This window comes from Leptodactylus fuscus, chromosome 1 (genome assembly GCF_031893055.1).
Source record: "Leptodactylus fuscus isolate aLepFus1 chromosome 1, aLepFus1.hap2, whole genome shotgun sequence".
Taxonomy (NCBI): domain Eukaryota; kingdom Metazoa; phylum Chordata; class Amphibia; order Anura; family Leptodactylidae; genus Leptodactylus; species Leptodactylus fuscus.
This window is the reverse complement of record NC_134265.1, coordinates 277,524,981-277,545,262: the sequence shown is the minus strand read 5'-3', so window position 1 is coordinate 277,545,262 and position 20,282 is coordinate 277,524,981. Positions and strand designations below refer to the sequence as shown.

General features: G+C 42.2%; 1 protein-coding gene across 1 annotated transcript; it reads right to left on the bottom strand.

Moving 5' to 3' along the window:
* Positions 1-1,230: 1,230 nt before the first annotated feature.
* On the bottom strand, positions 1,231-19,090 carry ZNF330 (zinc finger protein 330). Its single transcript, XM_075257780.1, has 10 exons — positions 19,000-19,090; positions 16,696-16,851; positions 13,718-13,737; positions 13,541-13,611; positions 12,352-12,431; positions 10,241-10,367; positions 8,393-8,497; positions 8,193-8,239; positions 4,202-4,319; positions 1,231-1,921 (listed from the first exon to the last, which is right to left on the bottom strand). The coding sequence occupies exons 2-10, from the start codon at positions 16,813-16,815 to the stop codon at positions 1,647-1,649; spliced, it is 963 nt and encodes a 320-aa protein (XP_075113881.1). The 5' UTR covers positions 16,816-16,851; positions 19,000-19,090; the 3' UTR covers positions 1,231-1,646.
* Between the last annotated feature and the right edge of the window lie 1,192 nt (positions 19,091-20,282).

Here is a 20,282-nt window from a genome sequence, read left to right as displayed (position 1 = left end):
AGAGCTGCAGCATCATCTTGCTGCAGATGGTGTCATTGTGCATCAGTCAACAATAGAGCGCACATTGCACAATCAGAAGCTGTATTAGAGAGTGATGAGAAAGAAGCTGTTTCTGTAAGCACGCCACAAACAGAGTCACCTGAGGTATGCAAATGCACATTTGGACAAGCCAGCTTCATTTTGGAAGAAGGTCCTGTGGACTGATGAAACAAAGATTGAGTTGTTTGGTCATACAAAAAGGTGTTATGCATGGCATCCAAAAAAAACAGCATTCCAAGAAAAACACTTGCTACCCACTGTAAAATTTGGTGGAGGTTCCATCATGCTTTGGGGCTGTGTGGCCAATGCCGGCACCAGGAATCTTGTTAAAGTTGAGGGCCGCATGGATTCCACTCAGTATCAGCAGATTCTTGAGAATAATGTTCAAGAATCAGTGACGAAGTTGAAGTTACGCCGGGGATGGATATTTCAGCAAGACAATGATCCAAAACGCCGCTCCAAATTGACTCAGGCATTCATGCAGAGGAACAATTACAATGTTCTGGAATGGCCATCCCAGTCCCCAGACCTGAATATCATTGAACATCTGTGGGATGATTTGAAGCGGGCTGTCCATGCTCGGTGACCATCGAACTTAACTGAACTTGAATTGTTTTGTAAAGAGGAATGGTCCAAAATCCCTTCATCCAGGATCCAGGAACTGATTAAAAGCTACAGGAAGCGACTAGAGGCTGTTATCTTTGCAAAAGGAGGATCTGCTAAATATTAATGTCACTTTTCTGTTGAGGTGCCCATACTTTTGCACCGGTCAAATTTTGGTTTGATGCATATTGCACATTTTCTGTTAGTACAATAAACCTCATTTCAATCCTGAAATATTACTGTGTCCATCAATTATTAGATATATCAAACTGAAATGGCTGTTGCAAACACCAAAATATTTAGAACTAAAAATGATTAAGATTAATAGGGGTGCCCAAACTTTTTCATAGGACTGTATATATATATGTACTGTGTGTGTGTATAATATATATATATATACACACATATACACACCCTACTGTTAGATAGGTCTGCTAAAAACCTGAAGTGAATAGTCACTTGGATCCAGAACACCTCTTTCTAGAATTCTCTCTCTTTCTGTACATTCCGCTTCTAGTTTTTACTTACAAAACACTGACCAAAATACTGCCATGTAAATGAGGCCATAAAGGGATTTTTCAGTCGATGTTATTTATTTTTTAAGCAAAAGTTCAGAACGCTCCTACACTGCCTGGATCCTCGCTGGCCTCTACTTCCTGGTCGCCCTTTAAACATAGAAAATGACTATTGCACCCACTCCCTGGCTATAGTGCTGATCCATTTCTTTCAGTGGGTGACTATGTGGCATTTCCCTGCATTGAGAGGAACCAGAAAGTAGGGACATGCAAGCACAGGAAATTAGTGAGGTAGGTCAAGTTTCTTTTATTTTTGTTTAACCCACTCTGATCCCTTTGTAGAAAATGTTACTGTTGTACAACCTCTTTAAATAGACCTTATGTATATATATATATATATATATATATATATATATATATATATATATATATATATTATTTTCTGCTGCGACCTGTTTGCATCAATGTTTAGGTAACCTGTTTCATAAATCACTCCTGAGATTCTTCATAGTGGGCATAGCCACTGGCATATGTTCTGCCTAAATTCAAGTGACTAAAAGGTTCAGAAGCCTCTGTGTCAGAGTCCCTATCTCCCTCTTCATCACATTCCTCATCATCGTCATCCTCCTCTTCATCATAATCTTCCTCATCATAGGTTATGGTTGAACCACCAGAGGCAAGATTCTTCCAGTAGTTCTCATAGCCAGAAGCACCATCATCATCTTCATCTGCTCCGCTCTGCCTGCCAAACTTCAGTGTGCGTGCTAAAGAATATACAATGTAAACAGTAGCTTAATAGCATTCATCATCAATCACATGTACAAGAACATTCTGAGGTTTTATGGTTAGACTAACAATAACCGATCAGTTTGATCTCTGAACATGAGAACAAAATGGCTGCATTTACATTAATTATTTATTAGCAGAAGCAGCACATAAACTAGGAAGGCACAGTGTAAGGCCGGTTGCAGATGACTGTGGCCGTGTTTAGTGTGCTATCCATGTATTTCACAAGTAGCACACTGACCTATTCTTTTCTATGGGCCCGTACACACAACCTTGAATTTCATGGTTTCGTGTGTGGGCCAACAGTCCAGGCTGCAAAATATGGAACAGGTCCTATTCCTGTCCTATTTTGCGGCCCTTGCTTCTGTGGCTTCTATTCATTTAATGAAAAGAGCCACAAAAGCACAGCCGGTACACGGGCGGCACACGGGGGGACATCTGCATGCTCCCCGTGTGTCGCTTGTGCTTTTAATTCATGGCAGGCTGGTTGCACAAGGTCGTCTGCAACCGGCCTAAGAGGAAGGTTTGCTTTTTTTTCTCGTTCACATGAAAAGAAAAGAGTCAGCTCACCCATCTTGAAGACCTTCGCTCTGTAAAACTCAGTAACCCAATCAGACTAACAGAGGTCTCAATCAGAGGTCACAATCAGACTAACAGAGGTCTCAATCAGAGGTCACAATCAGACTAACAGAGGATGATAAACTTATCATCCTCCAGGAAAAGGTAAACTGCTAAAGAGGACCTTTCACTAGCTCCAGCAATTCTCATTCTGTTAATAGGCACTGCTCCACCGATTTCAGTGCAGTTGGAATTTTCTCGGTAGCCTTCGCCATTTCTGAGTAACCTGCGCAGTTAGTTTTGATGCCTGATGTTCCCTTTAAGCTCTGTAATGTCAGAAGGGCAGTGTCAGGCAGGAGGTTGTGATTTAGAGCTCTAAGCAGAGGCAGCCAGTGTCAGAGCTCAGAATCACACCCCCTTGCCTGCTCCTGCCTGGCACCGCCCTCCTGACAGCATAGAATATAAATAGCATACCGGGCACCAAAACTAACAGCTTAGATTGCTTGAGAACAGTGGCAGCAAGAGAAAACATCAGTGGAGCAACGCCTATTAACTGATGTAAAGAACTGGACTTGTTGCAGGTGGTGAAAGGTCCTCTTAAAAGGGATTTTCTGGCCCCAAATCATTTTTCATACTGTGACTTGTCATGATCCAACAGCCAGACCTTGCATAGATCAGCTGCTCTAACAGCCTTAGGGTGCTCTAAGCTGCTTTTGGAAGGGTAGTGCATGCAACACTGCTCTTATCCAAGTAATAGGAGCAGCACAATCCACTGCATACAGCAGCCCCATCCACTGCATACAGCAGCACCACTCCTATTACTTGTATAAGAGTGGTGCTGAAAGCACTCCCCATTCAGCAGCAGCTTCTGACACTCAGAGGATGCTAGCACAGCTGATCTGTGTGGGCTTCAGGTATCGGACCAACAGATCACATACTACTGGTCTCTTGGTTTTAGATTTATCTTTCTGTTTTCGCTGCTATCAGTCCCATGATACCACAACCACAGAATCAAATGGGCAGCTAGAGACTGTACTACATCTACCGGCTGTGAGCAGGGTAATTATCAACATATTAGACTATAAGTACTGATCGACTCCATTGTACCTGTGTAATAGGAACTATCTGGTCATCTGCAGTTAGTGACAGAAGTTTCTGTCTCCCTCATGTGGTAAGTCAGTATTACCTTTAGTTATCCCTTTCTGCCTGAATATGTCTCTTTTGCCATGTCAACTGACTTTCACTCTGACAAGATAAAATGGACGGATCCCTGACTTCCTGTATGATGGATTATACTACTCATAATATATAATCCATCATACAGGAAGTCAGGGATCCGTCCATTTTATCTTGTCAGAGTGAAAGTCAGTTGACATGGCAAAAGAGACATTCAAGCAGAAAGGGATAACTAAAGGTAATACTAACTGAATTGTATGTGTTGGGAGGGCAGTTACATAATAGTCATGGGACTTCTTTAAGCCATTCAGTGATGGAGATCTACTGATGTGTATGAGTTAATTTGTATGTAAAAATATAGATCTGTTATCCATATTCTTTTCATCAGTATAGTAATGGTTAAGGATTCATAAATAAAGTTATTATTCTATAACAAATACAACTGTATCTACCCAGAAATGAATTTGTCGATGTGAACACTACACAAAGAAAACAATTTGATTTTAAGTAACAAAACGTCTTACTAGACATGCTCAGATTCTTTGTTTGCTGTGTTTCATGGCCACATTTAGGGCAGGGCGGCTCCTTTCCCTTCTCGGTCTTGAACACTTTACTTCGAGCATGATCATCGCAGAAGCACGCCTGGCCACATTACAATGAGACACATTATTCCAAAGGAAACACTGTTCAGCTACAAGTAATGAATATTTCAACAGCAGTTAAATACCAGAACAAGGTGTCGTGTTTGATGGGAATGTAAAGGTGTTATCGCACATTCTCTGTCAATGTGCACCTTTAGGGGGATGTGGATCTGGATCCAAAGAGAGGGAGGGATGGGACCTTATATGTGCCAGACTAAGGAACGACTACCATAGCTTCCAACTAAAGAGAGGTTGTCTTCATGAGACAGTAGCCATCAGCAGAAACTCTGACACATTGATGGCGGGCAGACATTTTTCCTATTTAGCATCTATTGATGCATTTTAAACTTTCCATCGGACAAAAAAAAAAAAAATGCTCATCCATTAAAACTATTTGTTCTCTCCCTTCCTTCTCCCAATGTCAGAGAAAGGTGAAAGAGGTTGTGCATGTCATATTACAGAATGAAGAATAAAGCCCAGATCACACAAGCTTAACTGTATCAGATAGGAAGGAAAGCACACCTACAAGGAAGACTGCTGGAGGAGGGAGGAGAAATCTCACATTCCTTAGCATTAGTGTTTGTCAGTACAAGGAAGAAGAGATCTTTCATGGGCTGTATCAGGAGAACATGGTCCTGATATGAAGCTGTGCATGTGTACATGACCTAGTGACAGAAGCAGCAACTTGGACACAAAGACCTCACTACCTAGCAGGTTTTATTTGGAGAGACATCACCACATTTTTTTTTTTTTTTTTAATGTAGATTGTGAGACCCATATAGAGATCACAATGTACATTTTTTCCCTATCAGTATGGCATTGGAATATGGGAGGAAATCCACACAAACACAGGGAGAACATACAAACTCCTTGCAGATGTTGTATCTGCCAGGATTTGAACCCATGACTCCAGCACTTCAAGGCTGCAGTGCTAACCACTGAGCCACCATGTCACCCCTCAGACATCACCACATTTGAAATGTCTACAACTCGAAGTAGAATGCCAAATGTATATCAAAGGTTCTGAAAATGAATGCAACTTGTTAAACTTCAGGTAACCACTTAGTAACCACTAACAGATATCAAATTACTTCCAAGCCAAAAGGTATCCATACCCTTTAACCTGTCAACATGAAAATGTATTGCAATCTGGAGGCGGCATATGTTATAGAGCAGGAGCAGCTGAGCAGAGCAATATACTGCATATTTATGTGGGAAAAGTTTCAGCCTTTTTGGAACAATCAATATGGCAGTGTCCTCGTGCTGCCACTTTTTACAGGTCTCAGAGTTCATTCATCTAAAGAGTTAAAAGTCCAGAAAGATTGTGAGCATTGAAGCAAGTGCACATTCCCACAAATGGATTCAGCCTGCACATAGTTCATTGATATTAATGGATTAACTCATACAACTGTTTTAATGGCTCGTGTGACCAATCCGAGATAAAAATAGAATTATTCATGTCTCAGGCTAATTTCACAGATCCTTCAAAAGATCCCTTTAACAAATGCTATTCTTCTACCTTTAGAAGTCTTCTCCGCGCAGCCGTCATTCTTTGGTATGTAAATGAGTTTTCTCGCAGCACTGGGGGCGTTCCCCAGTGCTCAAACAGCACTGGGGGTGTCCCCAATGCTGCAAGAGAAATCTCCAGCGCCGGCCTCTGTCTTCTTCTGGCACGCCTCCCGGCAAAGACTTCTTCCGTCAGCTGCTTCTGGATTTAAAATTCATGTCTGCAGCCATTTGCTTGTGGCCACTTACACGAGCGTGCTTACGCTCATGTAAGGGGCCACAAGAAAATGGCCGCATGACATGCGCAGTCGGTTCTGTCCGATGGCAAGACATCGTGGGGAGGTGTACCAGAAGAAGATGGAGGCTCCGCTGGAGAGTCTTCTCGCAGCACTGGGGACACCCTAGTGCTGTTTGAGCGCTGGGGACTGCCCCCAGTGTTGCGAGAAAACTCATTTACATACCGAAGAAAACCAGGATATCTATGGAACGGCAGCGAGGAGAAGGCTTCTAAAGTCTATGCCTACGTGTTGGGGAGAAAAAAAATGGGATTCAAATGACTGAATCCCTTTAAAGACATGACAACTCACATGTTTTTGGTAATGATTTGGTTGGTGCCGTGTGCATATAGCATAGCTATGAATTTTTGTTATTACAGCCCAGTGTCTGCTTGGCCTTTTAAATGTAGATACAAACAGTATTCTGCACAAACAGCTGAAACATCACAATGATTTGGCACTAACTCAATGTAATAAATAGCAACAGTAACAACAACAGTTATAACAATTATTACAGGTTCTGCTGTATTATCTACAAAATCTCTTAATATGTCCTAAAGGGAAGGTGCTGCAGAACCATGAATAACCTAGTTTAGTATTTCGCAACTGTGCTCCTTCAAAGAACAGGTTATTTTTTTAGGATCTCACACAGACAGAAAAACTGGCAATTGCTAATAGCATTATATTACCTAAGGCTGCAGCCACACAATGTGGAAAAGCTACATTTTTGTTTGATGTTTTGCTCTGTTTTTTAAGCCAAAGTGGAATGTAGCTTCAAAAAAGAATAGCAAATATATAGGACACACTTATACACTTTTCCATTCTGCAAAATCCTCTCCTGGCTTTGCCAGCTTTTCTGGGACATGTGGCCTCAGCCTAAAAAGGGTCTTTGAAAATGATATCTGAGTATATCATCTTAGTATAGACTATTGACAGATCGTTGGAGGTCCAACTCCCAGAACCCCCACTGATCAAAAGTAGAGATGAGTAAATAGTATTCGAAACTAGAGTTTCGAATACCTCGCTCCCACGGGAGCGGCCATACAGCAAGCGGTTAAGCGGCCAGCGCTATTCGCTCATCTCTAATCAAGAGATTGAAGAGTCTGGAGTGCCACATTCCTATCATTATTAGTACAGGGCTGTAACTGCTAAACAATGTAGTTGATACCTCACACCAGACACTTCAAACAGCTGATCGCTGGGTCATGCCAGGAGTCAAACCCTTACCTAAGGACAGACCTTTCGTACCAATGCCCAAGAAATTCCTTGATATAGACCCCAATTCATTTAGTTATTTATTCATACATCCATCCAGTCCTTAGAATCTTGAACAGATATTCTGTCCTACTAAATAAAATCAACTCCAGTGCTTCTGATTTGGTTTATGTTGCTATTTCAGCAATTTTTCACATGTTGCACAAGGTTACTGGAGTCACAGCCACTCCCCAAGTGTCTCTCTTGTCACTATCACCTGACAAAGTCTATTATTATACATTTTCTGGTTGCAACATGCCTCACAACTGAAAGTCTGGCAAACACCTCCTAGGGGTGGTCATCTGAGAAGGATTACTGTCTCTTTATGGAAACACTTATGGTGGGTGGATTCTGACAGATCTTGTGACGTAGCATATGCCTGGTTACATTGAACAGATCCATAGTTCCCACCTTGACTGCTAAGATATGTTTAGCCTGGATACCTTTGTGAAGCGAGGGAACTCCCACCTTACACCTTTCCTAACCCCTGTTCCAATTTCTTTCTCTACCATCTTCTTTCACTCTCCCTCTTATCTTTTTCTTCACTCTCACTTACCAGCCATATACTAAGCTGACGTGCCTCAGTACAATACTGGTGGTACTCTGATATGGTGGCCATTCTTTGTGGCTTGTGATTTATAAGAAGACTCCCTGCATCTGACTTATGCATAATTTATGGATTTATATTGTGATATTTATTAGCAGCAAATTAACCCAATGCTATGCTAATTTCACTACTTTTTCTACCTATTTCTACTTGTGCTGTAACTTGGTCCTTTCTATGTTTAAAATGTACTTAGAAAATGCTTATGAAAAAAAATAAGGAACTTTAGTTATACCTTACAACGGAGGCAAGAGTGTTGTCCTAAACGATTACAAGAGGCACCTGTTAATAAAAGAAGGAAATATGAAATGTAGCACATACACAGTCACCCATGACACAACGGTATGAGGCATTTACAGATTGTACAAAGCAATAATAAATGTCACCAAATACAGTGAAATAATAAAATGCCAGAAAAAAAAAAAAAATACTTACATTTAAAGGTTTCTGCCTCCAATACCTGGCAACTAGCCTGATGTTCAAACTGATCATCTTCACATAGGAAGTTGTAACAGAAGGAGCAGCTGAATATCCTACCACCTGCACAGCACAAAATCGTAACACGTTACAATCCTGACATATAGAACAGGCCTACATATATCTTACATACGATCAAGTAGACAGCTACGTCCCACCATACGTCTCAAACTGTGAAATTAGTACTTCAGAATGCTGTCTTCTATTCACAACATTGAAAGCAAGTTGATGCATAAAGGTCTCAGACCTCGTAAGAATGCAGAAATGACATCCCTCCACTTACTTTGATGCCACTAGACATATTATGTAACCCTATCTGGCAGCAGGTAAGTGTATCATCTGTAACGGGATTAAGCTCAGGGATCGCTGTCTTTAGCACTTTTTGGCACAAAATTAAAGTCCAATCCAGCCAAGTATGGTGCAACTGGCCGCAACCAGTTTTATTTAAAGGTGTGCAGGAACAAAATAAATGCAATACAAAATAAATCCTAGCCGTCCGGCTTCTACCTACAACACAGGTTACCTAACTATGAGAGATGGGCCTTCTGCACAGCTCCCTGAACACACAATACAGCAGTATTACTCACAACAAGAGGTTTCCCAGCAGAGAGAGCCATATATCTGTGGGCTGACTGCCCTTTTATCCACATACTCCTGGATAGCAAGGATTTAACCCCACGTATCCCAAAACCTGGAGTGGCTGAATGGAGTAGAGATACCAATACTCCCTGCCCCAGCAGCCAGACCTTTACCAGGGTTTTGGTAGGACCCAGGAGCCAGCCAGGAGCACAGCTTTGCTCAGCTGCATCTAGACTGTGTATGACAGGAACCTGGGAGAAATGTATACTCCTTCTACCACTTTGCCCCTGGTCCTGTCACACATCACTTTACCTAAAATCTTCCTGCTTCTCCAAAAAGACACTTATTACTAACAAATGCCCCCTATACAATTTGCCACAAGCTAGGACAAATAGGTAAGTAAAAATTTAAGCATGCAACAGCCCCCTGTGGGTAATCACAGAATGGTAGAGACCCAGCTCTCCCAGAATCCTGATCACTATATAACTAGGCAGGTTTAACATTCAAGACTCTAGGACAACTGTTTGACAGCAATAGTAAGACTGAAAATTGTCTTTCATCCATCTTTCCCAGAAACAGAACATCTAAACAACCCAGAATAGACTTCTATTTCCCTGACATTGTCACGTTTAAGCAAGACTGCCATTTCCAATATTTTTTTTGTAAATGGACAGTTCAGGTGAATATAAGAAACCTTGTAATATATCTTATCAGATGAAAGTGCTCCTATCTGCTGTCATCAGCTCCGCTACTGTCTAGTACACAGCTCAATTCGCTGGGAAAGATCCGTTTTCACTGAATACAAGCTGCAGTTCATAGAACTTGATGGAGGAAGGGGGTGGGGGAGAAAGAGGGGCAAGTGAGAATCAGAAAGGACCAGGCACCTTGGCGCTGATAACAGTAAAATGTTTCTACCTCACCAGTTCTTACTCCTGCTAAAAAAAATAATCTTTTTTACAGTGTCACCTTAGTCAAAGTCTGCATGTATATCTATGTGGTATTAAGTCTTATTATTAGTGTACGCAACTTTTAGAAACAGGAAGTTGACTATTGTTTTTCATATCCGGATAGTTTCCGATCCGCTTACACAAGAACACAAGTATTCAGTGATGTCCCTACAGTGACTGTGCAGCTTTAATCTCAAGGGAACACAATAGCATTCTTAAGACTTAAAGCTTGCATGGCCTCACAAATCACATATATCCAGAATATACTGTAGTAACATACCATGGTCCCAAACTGCTCGTTCACATTCAATGCACTCAGCGGAAGCCAGTGGACAGCTGCATGCATGGGTGCTGAGACACTTCCTGCCATGGCATACCCAGGCCTCGCAGAAATCACAAATTGCACCCTGCAAAAAAAACAAAAAAAAACCCAAACATTAATCCAGTTTTATATAAGATTTTTTATGCATTACACAGCCTAAACCTTCTTATTTGTGAAATAAATGTATGTAAAGTAACTGGCATCTATTACCAGGGTTGGACAAAGGGCCTCAAATATCAGAAGCCAGTCAGACCAATCCAGAAGTACATCCACCTGTCAGCACACTGACTAACTGGCTATTGTTTTCAGGTCTATCTTGATTCTTCTAGCTAAGTAAACTATTCATCTTCCTCAGATACATCCTATCCGGTCATAGTTCTCGCATCTGGTTATGTTTCATTATGACGCTATACAAACTCACACCGATTTCATTTCATAATGATTCATTCCTCACTGAAAAAAAAAAAAAAAACTTTTCCAATACAATTTTGCTTTCCCTTTTTCATTTTTGCATACATGGCATTTTTTTCTTCAATAGACAGCATGTATTAAGATTGTAAAAAGCCAATGGGCTGAATTTAAAAAAGTTCCATATCTGCCAAGTTAATAGGTGTAAAGCATTTAGTTGGACACCAAGCGTACAAAGCCAAAAATAACCGCAACAGACTGAACAACTGTATCAACAAAATATAAGTCTGACCCTCATGATTTGTTTTCTGAATGAAATGACGCTTTAAAACAAACAAAAAAAAAAAACAAGAATATATTAAAATTCACTGTAAATCTCATATGTCACGTTGATCATTTCTGTACGTCTAGCACCATCTTGTGGTGAAATGATAAATATTCAAGCACTTACAGATGGGAATGACTGTTCCAGCAAATGAGGCTTATTTGTTTTATCAAAAATTTTACAGATATTATATTGGAAACCTATAGCAATATTTTAAGGTTTTCATTGGACACTTTACGTTTTTTTTTCCAAGCTGTTAAAAACAGAGTTGATTTATTACTGCGGACAACAGCCAAAGACCATTTCCTACTGGAGAGGGCCTAAGTTTTTTATGTCTGGGGGTCTATTCCCTGGGACCCTCAGAGCTGAGGAGAAAGAGGGGCTCGCAACAGATTAACAGGCAGCAACTTAAAGAGTACCTTTCATGTCCTCATCGATGTGCGGTTTTAGGACAGGTTCACACCAGCGCCCGATCTCCGTTTCCTGCCCGAGAAACTGGGCAGGAGACGGAAACCTGCAGTCACTTTTCAAACCCATTCATCTGAAACTACACTCATTGATGAAATATATGTTCTTATAGCAACAGATAAGTATTCAGTGTCTGCATCTTACTCATCTTACCATGCTGCTAGTAATAAAGTACTCCCTCAATAGTAATTGGTTCCAGGACAACCATCTGAAGTTGAAACTATTCTAACTTGAGATTATAACTACATAAAATAGTAATTTGTTCATAAGACCCTCAAATGACACCAAAATAGGAAAGACATTAAAAGAAAAATTAGATAGGATAACTAATATAGAGATAGCAAATCTTACAGATACAAGAAAGAGAGAGGAAATTTCAAGTGTCCTGAAAAGTATTCACAGAGCCACTCTCTCCTGATGTTCAAAGGAACAGGTCATCCTGGCACAGGTATATAGAAGGATAGTACATGAAGTAGTACACTCTACTGTATAGATATGCCAACCTGTGCACACACTTCACTAGTATAGATTTTACCAGTGACATGTCCATCCTGATTTGGTGGAACCTCCAGCCATGCATGGTTGTTAACTTTGGCTTCAGGTTCCAATGTTCCAGAAAAAGACCATTGTATGTAAAAATTTTGTTTACTGAGGCCACTGTAACTTCAGAGACCACTGTACTGCACTGAAGAAATTCATGTGATTTGGATTTCTTGCAACTGCAATGTTTAGGGCAACTGCGAGTTGCAGAGTGACTGTATTTACTTTCAGTACTTGCTGTTATTTGACCATATGATGCAAGCTTCCAAGCAGCTCTCGCCCAAGCAATTAGCTCATACTGTGTTTGTTGAGGGATTCTGATACATACCACCATTGCCATACCAGTACTATAGACACCAGGATGCTTGATGACACAGTCTGATGATTTCATCATACATTTAGTTTTTCCTGAAACAGGAAAAAAAAAATTGGTTGGTTTTACAAACCTGAGCAACTAATAGGAAAACAAAAGGTAAGAAGCAACAAGTTATACTGTGAAAGAGGTTTCATACAGTATTTGGTATCAGCACAGTCAATGCTCTCCCAGTAAGAATGGATTCACAGCAGTAACTAGGCTTTCTATCATCTGTGACATAGGTTCAGCTTATCACCCTAACTCTGTATCTATATACTTAATAAAGGATTGTTGGCACAACCTGGTATGCCAGCACATGGGGGAAAAACTCAGTTGCTTCCCCCCATTGATACGCCCATGTGGTGTTCTTTTGGCAGCAATACAAGGATTACTCCAAGTTTTATGTAGATGAAACAGTCACAAAAATGTCTACAATATAATCTGTCAGATGGGAATCCACCCAAATGGGAAAATGATGCCATTGATCTGGCCTAAATATCTGAAGCAAGACCTGCATGTGCGTGGTACAAAGATAGCCATAGCAATGAGTGAAGTCAACAAAATCAATTTTAAAAACCTGCCACTTACATAAGACACACAGACGAATAACTACAAGACCAGCCAAATGTCTGATCTGTATGGCAACCTCCCAACCCTTTCCAGAAGATGCCAGGTAATACACAAACCCAATCATTTTGTTCTGGAAAGAGATAAGCCACCACCAAAAATGTCTGCTAACACCTTTCTCCCCTGCTCACGTGTATTGGAGGTGTATGGGGCCCCATTAGAATCTGATGTGGATTTTTATGCTGTAAAAGAATGGTGTTTACTGTGAAATTTTAGCATGGTTTCTTGAACCAAAATTCTGCAACAAATCAGCAATGTGTGAACTTGCCTTTAAGGAAAGAAAACGTGATGCTGTTATAAAACACCTTGATAGAAAAGTGGTACATTTAATACTACAGACATTAAAAATGTCATGCAGAAGATCCTGGCAAAGTCACATAAACCTGGAGCAGATCCACTTAGAAGATAGACAGATAGATAGATAGATAGATAGATAGACAGATAGATAGATAGATAGATAGACAGACAGACAGACAGAACTTCGGACTTTCTATCAGTACATGAATAATTCTCCCAGCCTCAGTTTGCAACTTACCACAATGAGCACACATAGGTAGTTTCTGTACAGAACTGCAGAAATAGCAAAATGCTCTGTTTTTCTGTCGTCTTGATATGTAGAAGAGAGAGAAAAAAAAAATGTCAGTGCCTTAAAATATATTTGACTACGTGTCTATAAAGAAGAATGGGAGAAATAATAACAGATTTACGGTACCTTTGGCATTTGTCACATTCCTATAAACATAAAGAGAAAAGTACGTCAGAGCAGAATGAGCATTTACATGACAAACTCCCAATGGTCTTTACTTAAGCGATACTTTATGTTCCAGAAAAATAATGGTTCCCATTGTGAAGATTAGTCCTGAGTATAGTATATGCTTACTAGGCATCTATATGCACCTGTCAGTGGAAGGAGATGTAAATGTGTAGCTCCCTTTGTTGAATTATTCTCTGCGACAGGGTTTTATCTTCCTACACCTGCCTATAACAAGTACTCAAAGGACACATGAGCCACTACGACAGGCAAGGGAGCAATAAATATGACGACTGCAAAGTATCAATTATACTTCCTGGATGTTTCATAAAAAGTACAAAATGACAAAACCTTCCACGATTAAATATATCTAGAATAGATGACTTGTTCTTTCTCTCTAAGGACCTCAGCGTTTTTATTACTGCCAGTGGATTTTAACATAGTTACAGAATAGTTAGGCTGAAAAGTATGCGTCTAAAGAGCAAATAAGTGTTTGGTAAATCATAGAAATTATCAGATGGTGTTAGCCATTAAATAAGGCAAAACACCATGGACTATGCAATATATTAAGGTATTTTAACAGACCAAAAACGGTCCTTCCTTAAAGACAGTCTGTTACCAGAACCCACCATTTCAACCTGGCCCAGGTTTTCAATCAAACAGTATTTCCCCTTGTGACTCGGAACCTCCATTGTCGAGAAACTGTAGTTTTTGTCAATATGAAATAAACTCTCTGGCACCACCATTTCAGAATTTTTCTTCCTTTCATCATACTAATTGTGCTCAGAGCACAGCTTCGTCATCGATTCCAGCACCGCCTCTATCTTCTTTTCCAGACTCGTCTCCTCCTCTTCGGCAGACTGCGCATGTTCCATCGGCCATTTTGCGGTGGTCTCTTACACAAGACCACCGCAAAATGGCCGACTGAACATACACAGTCAGCTTTATCCAACCTGAAATGGCAGAGCCAACGGCGCATGCGCAGGATTTTGATCCTCAAGAGGTACTCAGCGGCTGCTGACAGAGCGAAGAGGAGGAACGTCAGGAACAGAAGACAGGGGCGGCAGTGGAATCGTTGACGGCGTTGTGCTCTGAGCACAATTAACATAATGAAGAAAAAAAGAAAAATTTGAAAATGGCGGCATGGAGCTGCAAAATAAAGGTAAGAGATGAATAACCTTTCTAAAGGCTATTCCTACATGCTTTTAGTCTAAAAACTTTTTTTTTAATGATAAGCAAACAATAGGGGACAGATTAGGAGAGAGAAAGCACAGCCAGTAATATCTCTGGAAATCATACAGATTAGGTTCACACTTGCTCACGCTCCATCGCGCAGGTCTCCTGATTGACCCCCCTCCATTCTTCCCGCTAAAACAGAGGTTATCCGTGGACCCCCATGCTGGATTTTTCTCCCTGACAATTTTCAGCAACTCCAATGTGAACCTAGCTTAAGAACGGTACCTATAATGCCCTATAAAAGATTCTCTGCTTTTATATGAAACATAAAGCTAGTTCCTATGTTCTATAAAGCCCAAGATATAGCCATTTAAAATGACCCCCAGCCTCAATTTCTCTTCACTTCACACAGTCCTGTACATCATACACATTGAGAAACAGCAGACAGCCCTCAATATAGAAACATGGGAAAGAGTGAAAAAAGCCAACAGGAGCCAACATTTGTTAAAGTATATTGCAAAATTCATAAATGAAACATATACTGCAAGAAAATTAAAAGTTGTCTGAAAGTTTTGTTATGCTTTAAGGGTACATTCACAAAGAGTTTTTTTGCAGGCGGATTTTGACACGGAATCTGCCTGCAAAAAAAAGTCTCCCATTCATTTCAATGGGACTTGCTGGGTTTTTTTCCCGCTAGCGATTTTTTTCTGCTAGCGGGAAAAAGAAGTGGCATGCGCTATCTTCCCGTCGATTCAGTGGCTCAGTCAGCCGCGGCGTCCGCAGCTCGAGACTCACTCCCGATTAGGCCCATTCATTCGGGCCTAATAAGGAGCGGGATGTCGTGACGAGATGCTGATGCACTGCAACCACGTGGAAAAGTCGCACAGCGGAAAAGGTTTCCACGGTGTGAACATACCCTTACAGTCTTTTTACACATTGCAGGCAGGAGAGAGGGGGTGCTCCTACTGCAGCTAGTTGTATTAAAGCCATAGATAACTATAAGGAAGAAGAGGGGAAATAAAAATGTCCTCCTACTCCGCTCTGCCCTCATCCGCTCCTCACACAACCGTCTCCAAGACTTCTCCCGTGCATCCCCCATACTCTGGAACTCCTTACCACGACACATAAGACTGACCCCACAATCACAGGATTCAAGAAGGCCCTGAAGACTCACCTATTCAGGAAGGCCTACAACCTCCAATAACACTACTGTCACCACACCACCACCTGTACAGCCTCTCCCCTCACCTTCTGTCTCTACCACCTTCCCCCATAGATTATAAGCCCTCGCGGGCAGGGCCCTCTACCCCACTGTGCCAGTCGGTCATTGTTAGTATTATATCTACCTGTATATTCTGTGTATTGTATGTAACCCCCAAATGTAAAGCGCCATGGAATTAATGGTGCTATATAAATAAATAATAATAATAATGTCATATGTTAGCCTATATAGGATGGTTTTTATCACAAGCGGGTCTGCTGCAGACTTCCTCGGTGGGCCAAACCCACGTAGATTTGTCCTTTATTAGCTATTGAAGGGTTAGTATACTAGTTACACTCTTATACACAGGCAGGGTAAGGACAAAGCTGCATTCACACTGTGCTGTAAGCCCCACTCACTTACAGGCATCAATGGCACATCCCTACATAAATGATGTGATCAATGACAAATAATCGAACGCTTGTTCATTCTGTCAATCGTTATCACATATAATTGCCCTCAGGACATAAATCTACAATCATGGGAAATCATTTTACATTACCATTGAAGAATTACAAGGATGCTTGGCTAAATCCACAGTCCCTCTAGCTGCTCTCAGCTGTTTTTCCCTTTCTCTGCGACTCTCTGCCTTTTTACGGGCACCGGTCTTCTTCTTCGGCATTTTTTGATGCTATTCAGCTAGATAAATAATTGTTGGCTGTAAGACAAAGTGCACTCATAATTAGTACATGAAAAAGCAACATATCACCTGCTTAGGCCAAGTTCACACTAGCACCAGGTACCTGTTCTTCTGGTCTGTCAGAGGGCCATAAAGACTAACAGACAGACTTCTAAAACAGTGGACTGGAGCACTGAAGTCAGAAGGGTAAGTTTCTTTTTTTTTTTTTTGTCCACCTTCCCCAGTCTCTTTGAGTAAAACTGTAAATCCTGGTAACACCTAGGCAGACACCATGTCGCAGTGCTAAACAGACATTCAGTGCCAGTACATAGTGTCGCAGTACTGCGCAGGCATTGGGTGGTGGTACTATTCAGGCATTGTATGACAGTACTACATAGACAGAGTGCCAGTATTAGGCAGGCATTGTGTAGCAATACTAAACAGACATTGAGAGCCAGTACATTGTGTGACAGTGTTAGGCAATTGTTGAGTGGTATTACTAGGTAGGCTTTGTAAGGCAGTACTACAAAGAAACTGGGTGCCACTGCTACGTGGACATTGGGTGTCAGTACTACGCAGACATTGTGTGGCAATACTTTGAAGGCTTTATATGGAGGTACTAAACAGACATCGTGTTGTAGTGCTATGCAGGCTTTGTATGGCAGAACTACACAGACATTGAGTGCCAGCGCTACATTAAAACTGTATGATGGTACTACACAAGCATTACCTGGCAGTACTACACAAGCATTACCTGGCAGTACTACACAAGCATTACCTGGCAGTATTACACAAGCATTGCCTGGCAGTACCACACAAACTGTATGACGGTATTACATAAGCATTACCTGGCAGTACTACACAAATTGTATGATGGTACTACACAAGCATTGCCTGGCAGTACCACACAAACTGTATGACAGTACTACACAAGCATTGCATGGCAGTAGAGATGAGCAAGTACTGTTCGGATCAGCCGATCCAAACAGCACGCTCCATAGAAATGAATGGATGCACCTGGTACTTCCGCTTTGACGGCGGCCGGCCGCTTAACCCCCCCGCGTGCCAGCTACGTCCATTCATTTCTATGCGAGCATGCTGTTCAGATCGGCTGATCCGAACAGTACTCGCTCATCTCTACATGGCAGTACTACACAAACTGTATGATGGTACTATATAAGCATTACCTGGCGGTACTATATAAGCATTACCTGGCGGTACTACACAAGCATTACCTGGCGGTACTACACAAGCATTACCTGGCAGTACCACACAAGCATTACCTGGCAGTACCACACAAGCATTACCTGGCAGTACCACACAAGCATTACCTGGCAGTACCACACAAGCATTACCTGGCAGTACCACACAAGCATTACCTGGCAGTACCACACAAGCATTACCTGGCAGTACTACACAAGCATTACCTGGCAGTACTACACAAGCATTACCTGGCAGTACTACACAAGCATTACCTGGCAGTACTACACAAGCATTACCTGGCAGTACTACACAAGCATTACCTGGCAGTACTACACAAGCATTACCTGGCAGTACCACACAAACTGTATGACAGTACTACACAAGCATTACCTGGCAGTACTACACAAGCATTGCCTGGCAGTACTACACAAACTGTATGATGGTACTAGACAAGCATTACCTGGCAGTACCACACAAACTGTATGACAGTACTACACAAGCATTACCTGGCAGTACTACACATGCATTGCCTGGCAGTACTACACAAACTGTATGACAATACTACACAAGCATTACCTGGCAGTACTACACAAGCATTGCCTGGCAGTACTACACAAACTGTATGATGGTACTACACAAGCATTACCTGGCAGTACTACACAAGCATTACCTGGCAGTACTAGGCAAGGCATTAGGTGGCAGTATTTGGGAGACTAGTGTGTCTTAAAATACATCACATCTCCATAGCACTGGCATACAGGATCTGAGGACCTTAGGCCTGTACTCCTCAGTGAGCTATTTGCAGAGATTTACGTAGAAAGTTTAAGAAAAGTTCAAGCAGACAACGTATAGGAAAGTGCACGTACAGGACGTCATATTCCGCCCCAGTGCAATCCACCCCTAGAGCAGCAGCTCATACTGTTCAACAGTGAAATGACCGGCACCAAGGCCAATCCATAGACGAGCCGTGTCACCAGCACGTACCTTATGGCACTAGTGCACACCGGAAGCTACGGAAGAAAAGGGGCAGAAGGGAGCGCAGAGCCAGAGGTTTGGCACGGTGGTCACCTCCCACTAGAACACTAGAACCAGCTGCTCCGCACTAAACCAATAGCTGAGCGTCTCTCTTCTCATTTTTTACTTACAGCTATGAAACAAGGATTGAGATTGGCTACAATTATGACCTAAGCCGTCCTAGTTTAATCCAACTATCACTAGAGCGGTAACACTGTCTATTACAGGTCGCCATGTTTTTGGAGACTCCCTACATGGCATATTCCTGTGTAAAATCATAGTACAGTGACAAGTGAATGAACACTTAGGGCTAGTTCACACGTGAGTATAAGGGGAGGTTTTTGACAGCGGATTTCGCGTCCAAAACCTCCCCTTATAATGATGGTCTACATACCTCCCAACTTTTGAAGAACCGAAAGAGGGACAAAATGTTAGCCCCACCCACTTATGTGTTGACTCCGCCCACTCGTTAATTTTTCATGTGCCCGCACACAGTATAATCCTCCTACAGTCACCCGTAAATTATATGTCCCCCTCTATCTCTCCCCCAGTTTCATATACACCCTTCATCTGCCCCCAGTTTCATGTCCCTCTTCCATCTCTGCCCCCAGATTCATGTCCCTCCATCTCTGCCCCCAGATTCATGTCCTCTCCATCTCTGCCCCCAGATTCATGTCCCCTCCATCACTCCCCCCAGATTCATGTCCCCCATCTCTGCCCCCAGATTCATGTCCCTCCATCTCTGCCCCCAGATTCATGTCCCCTCCATCTCTGCCCCCAGATTCATGTCCCCTCCATCTCTGCCCCCAGATTCATGTCCCAAATCTCTACCCCCAGATTCATGTCCCTCCACCTCTGCCCCCAGATTCATGTCCTCTCCATCTCTGCCCCCAGATTCATGTCCCCCCATCTCTGCCCCCAGATTCCTGTCCCTCCATCTCTGCCCCCAGATTCATGTCCCCCATCTCTGCCCCCAGATTCATGTCCCCACATCTCTGCCCCCAGATTCATGTCCCACATCTCTGCCCCCAGATTTATGTCCCACATCTCTGCCCCCAGATTCCTGTCCCTCCATCTCTGCCCCCAGATTCATGTCCCCCATCTCTGCCCCCAGATTTATGTCCCACATCTCTGCCCCCAGATTCCTGTCCCTCCATCTCTGCCCCCAGATTCATGTCCCCACATCTCTGCCCCCAGATTCATGTCCCACATCTCTGCCCCCAGATTCCTGTCCCTCCATCTCTGCCCCCAGA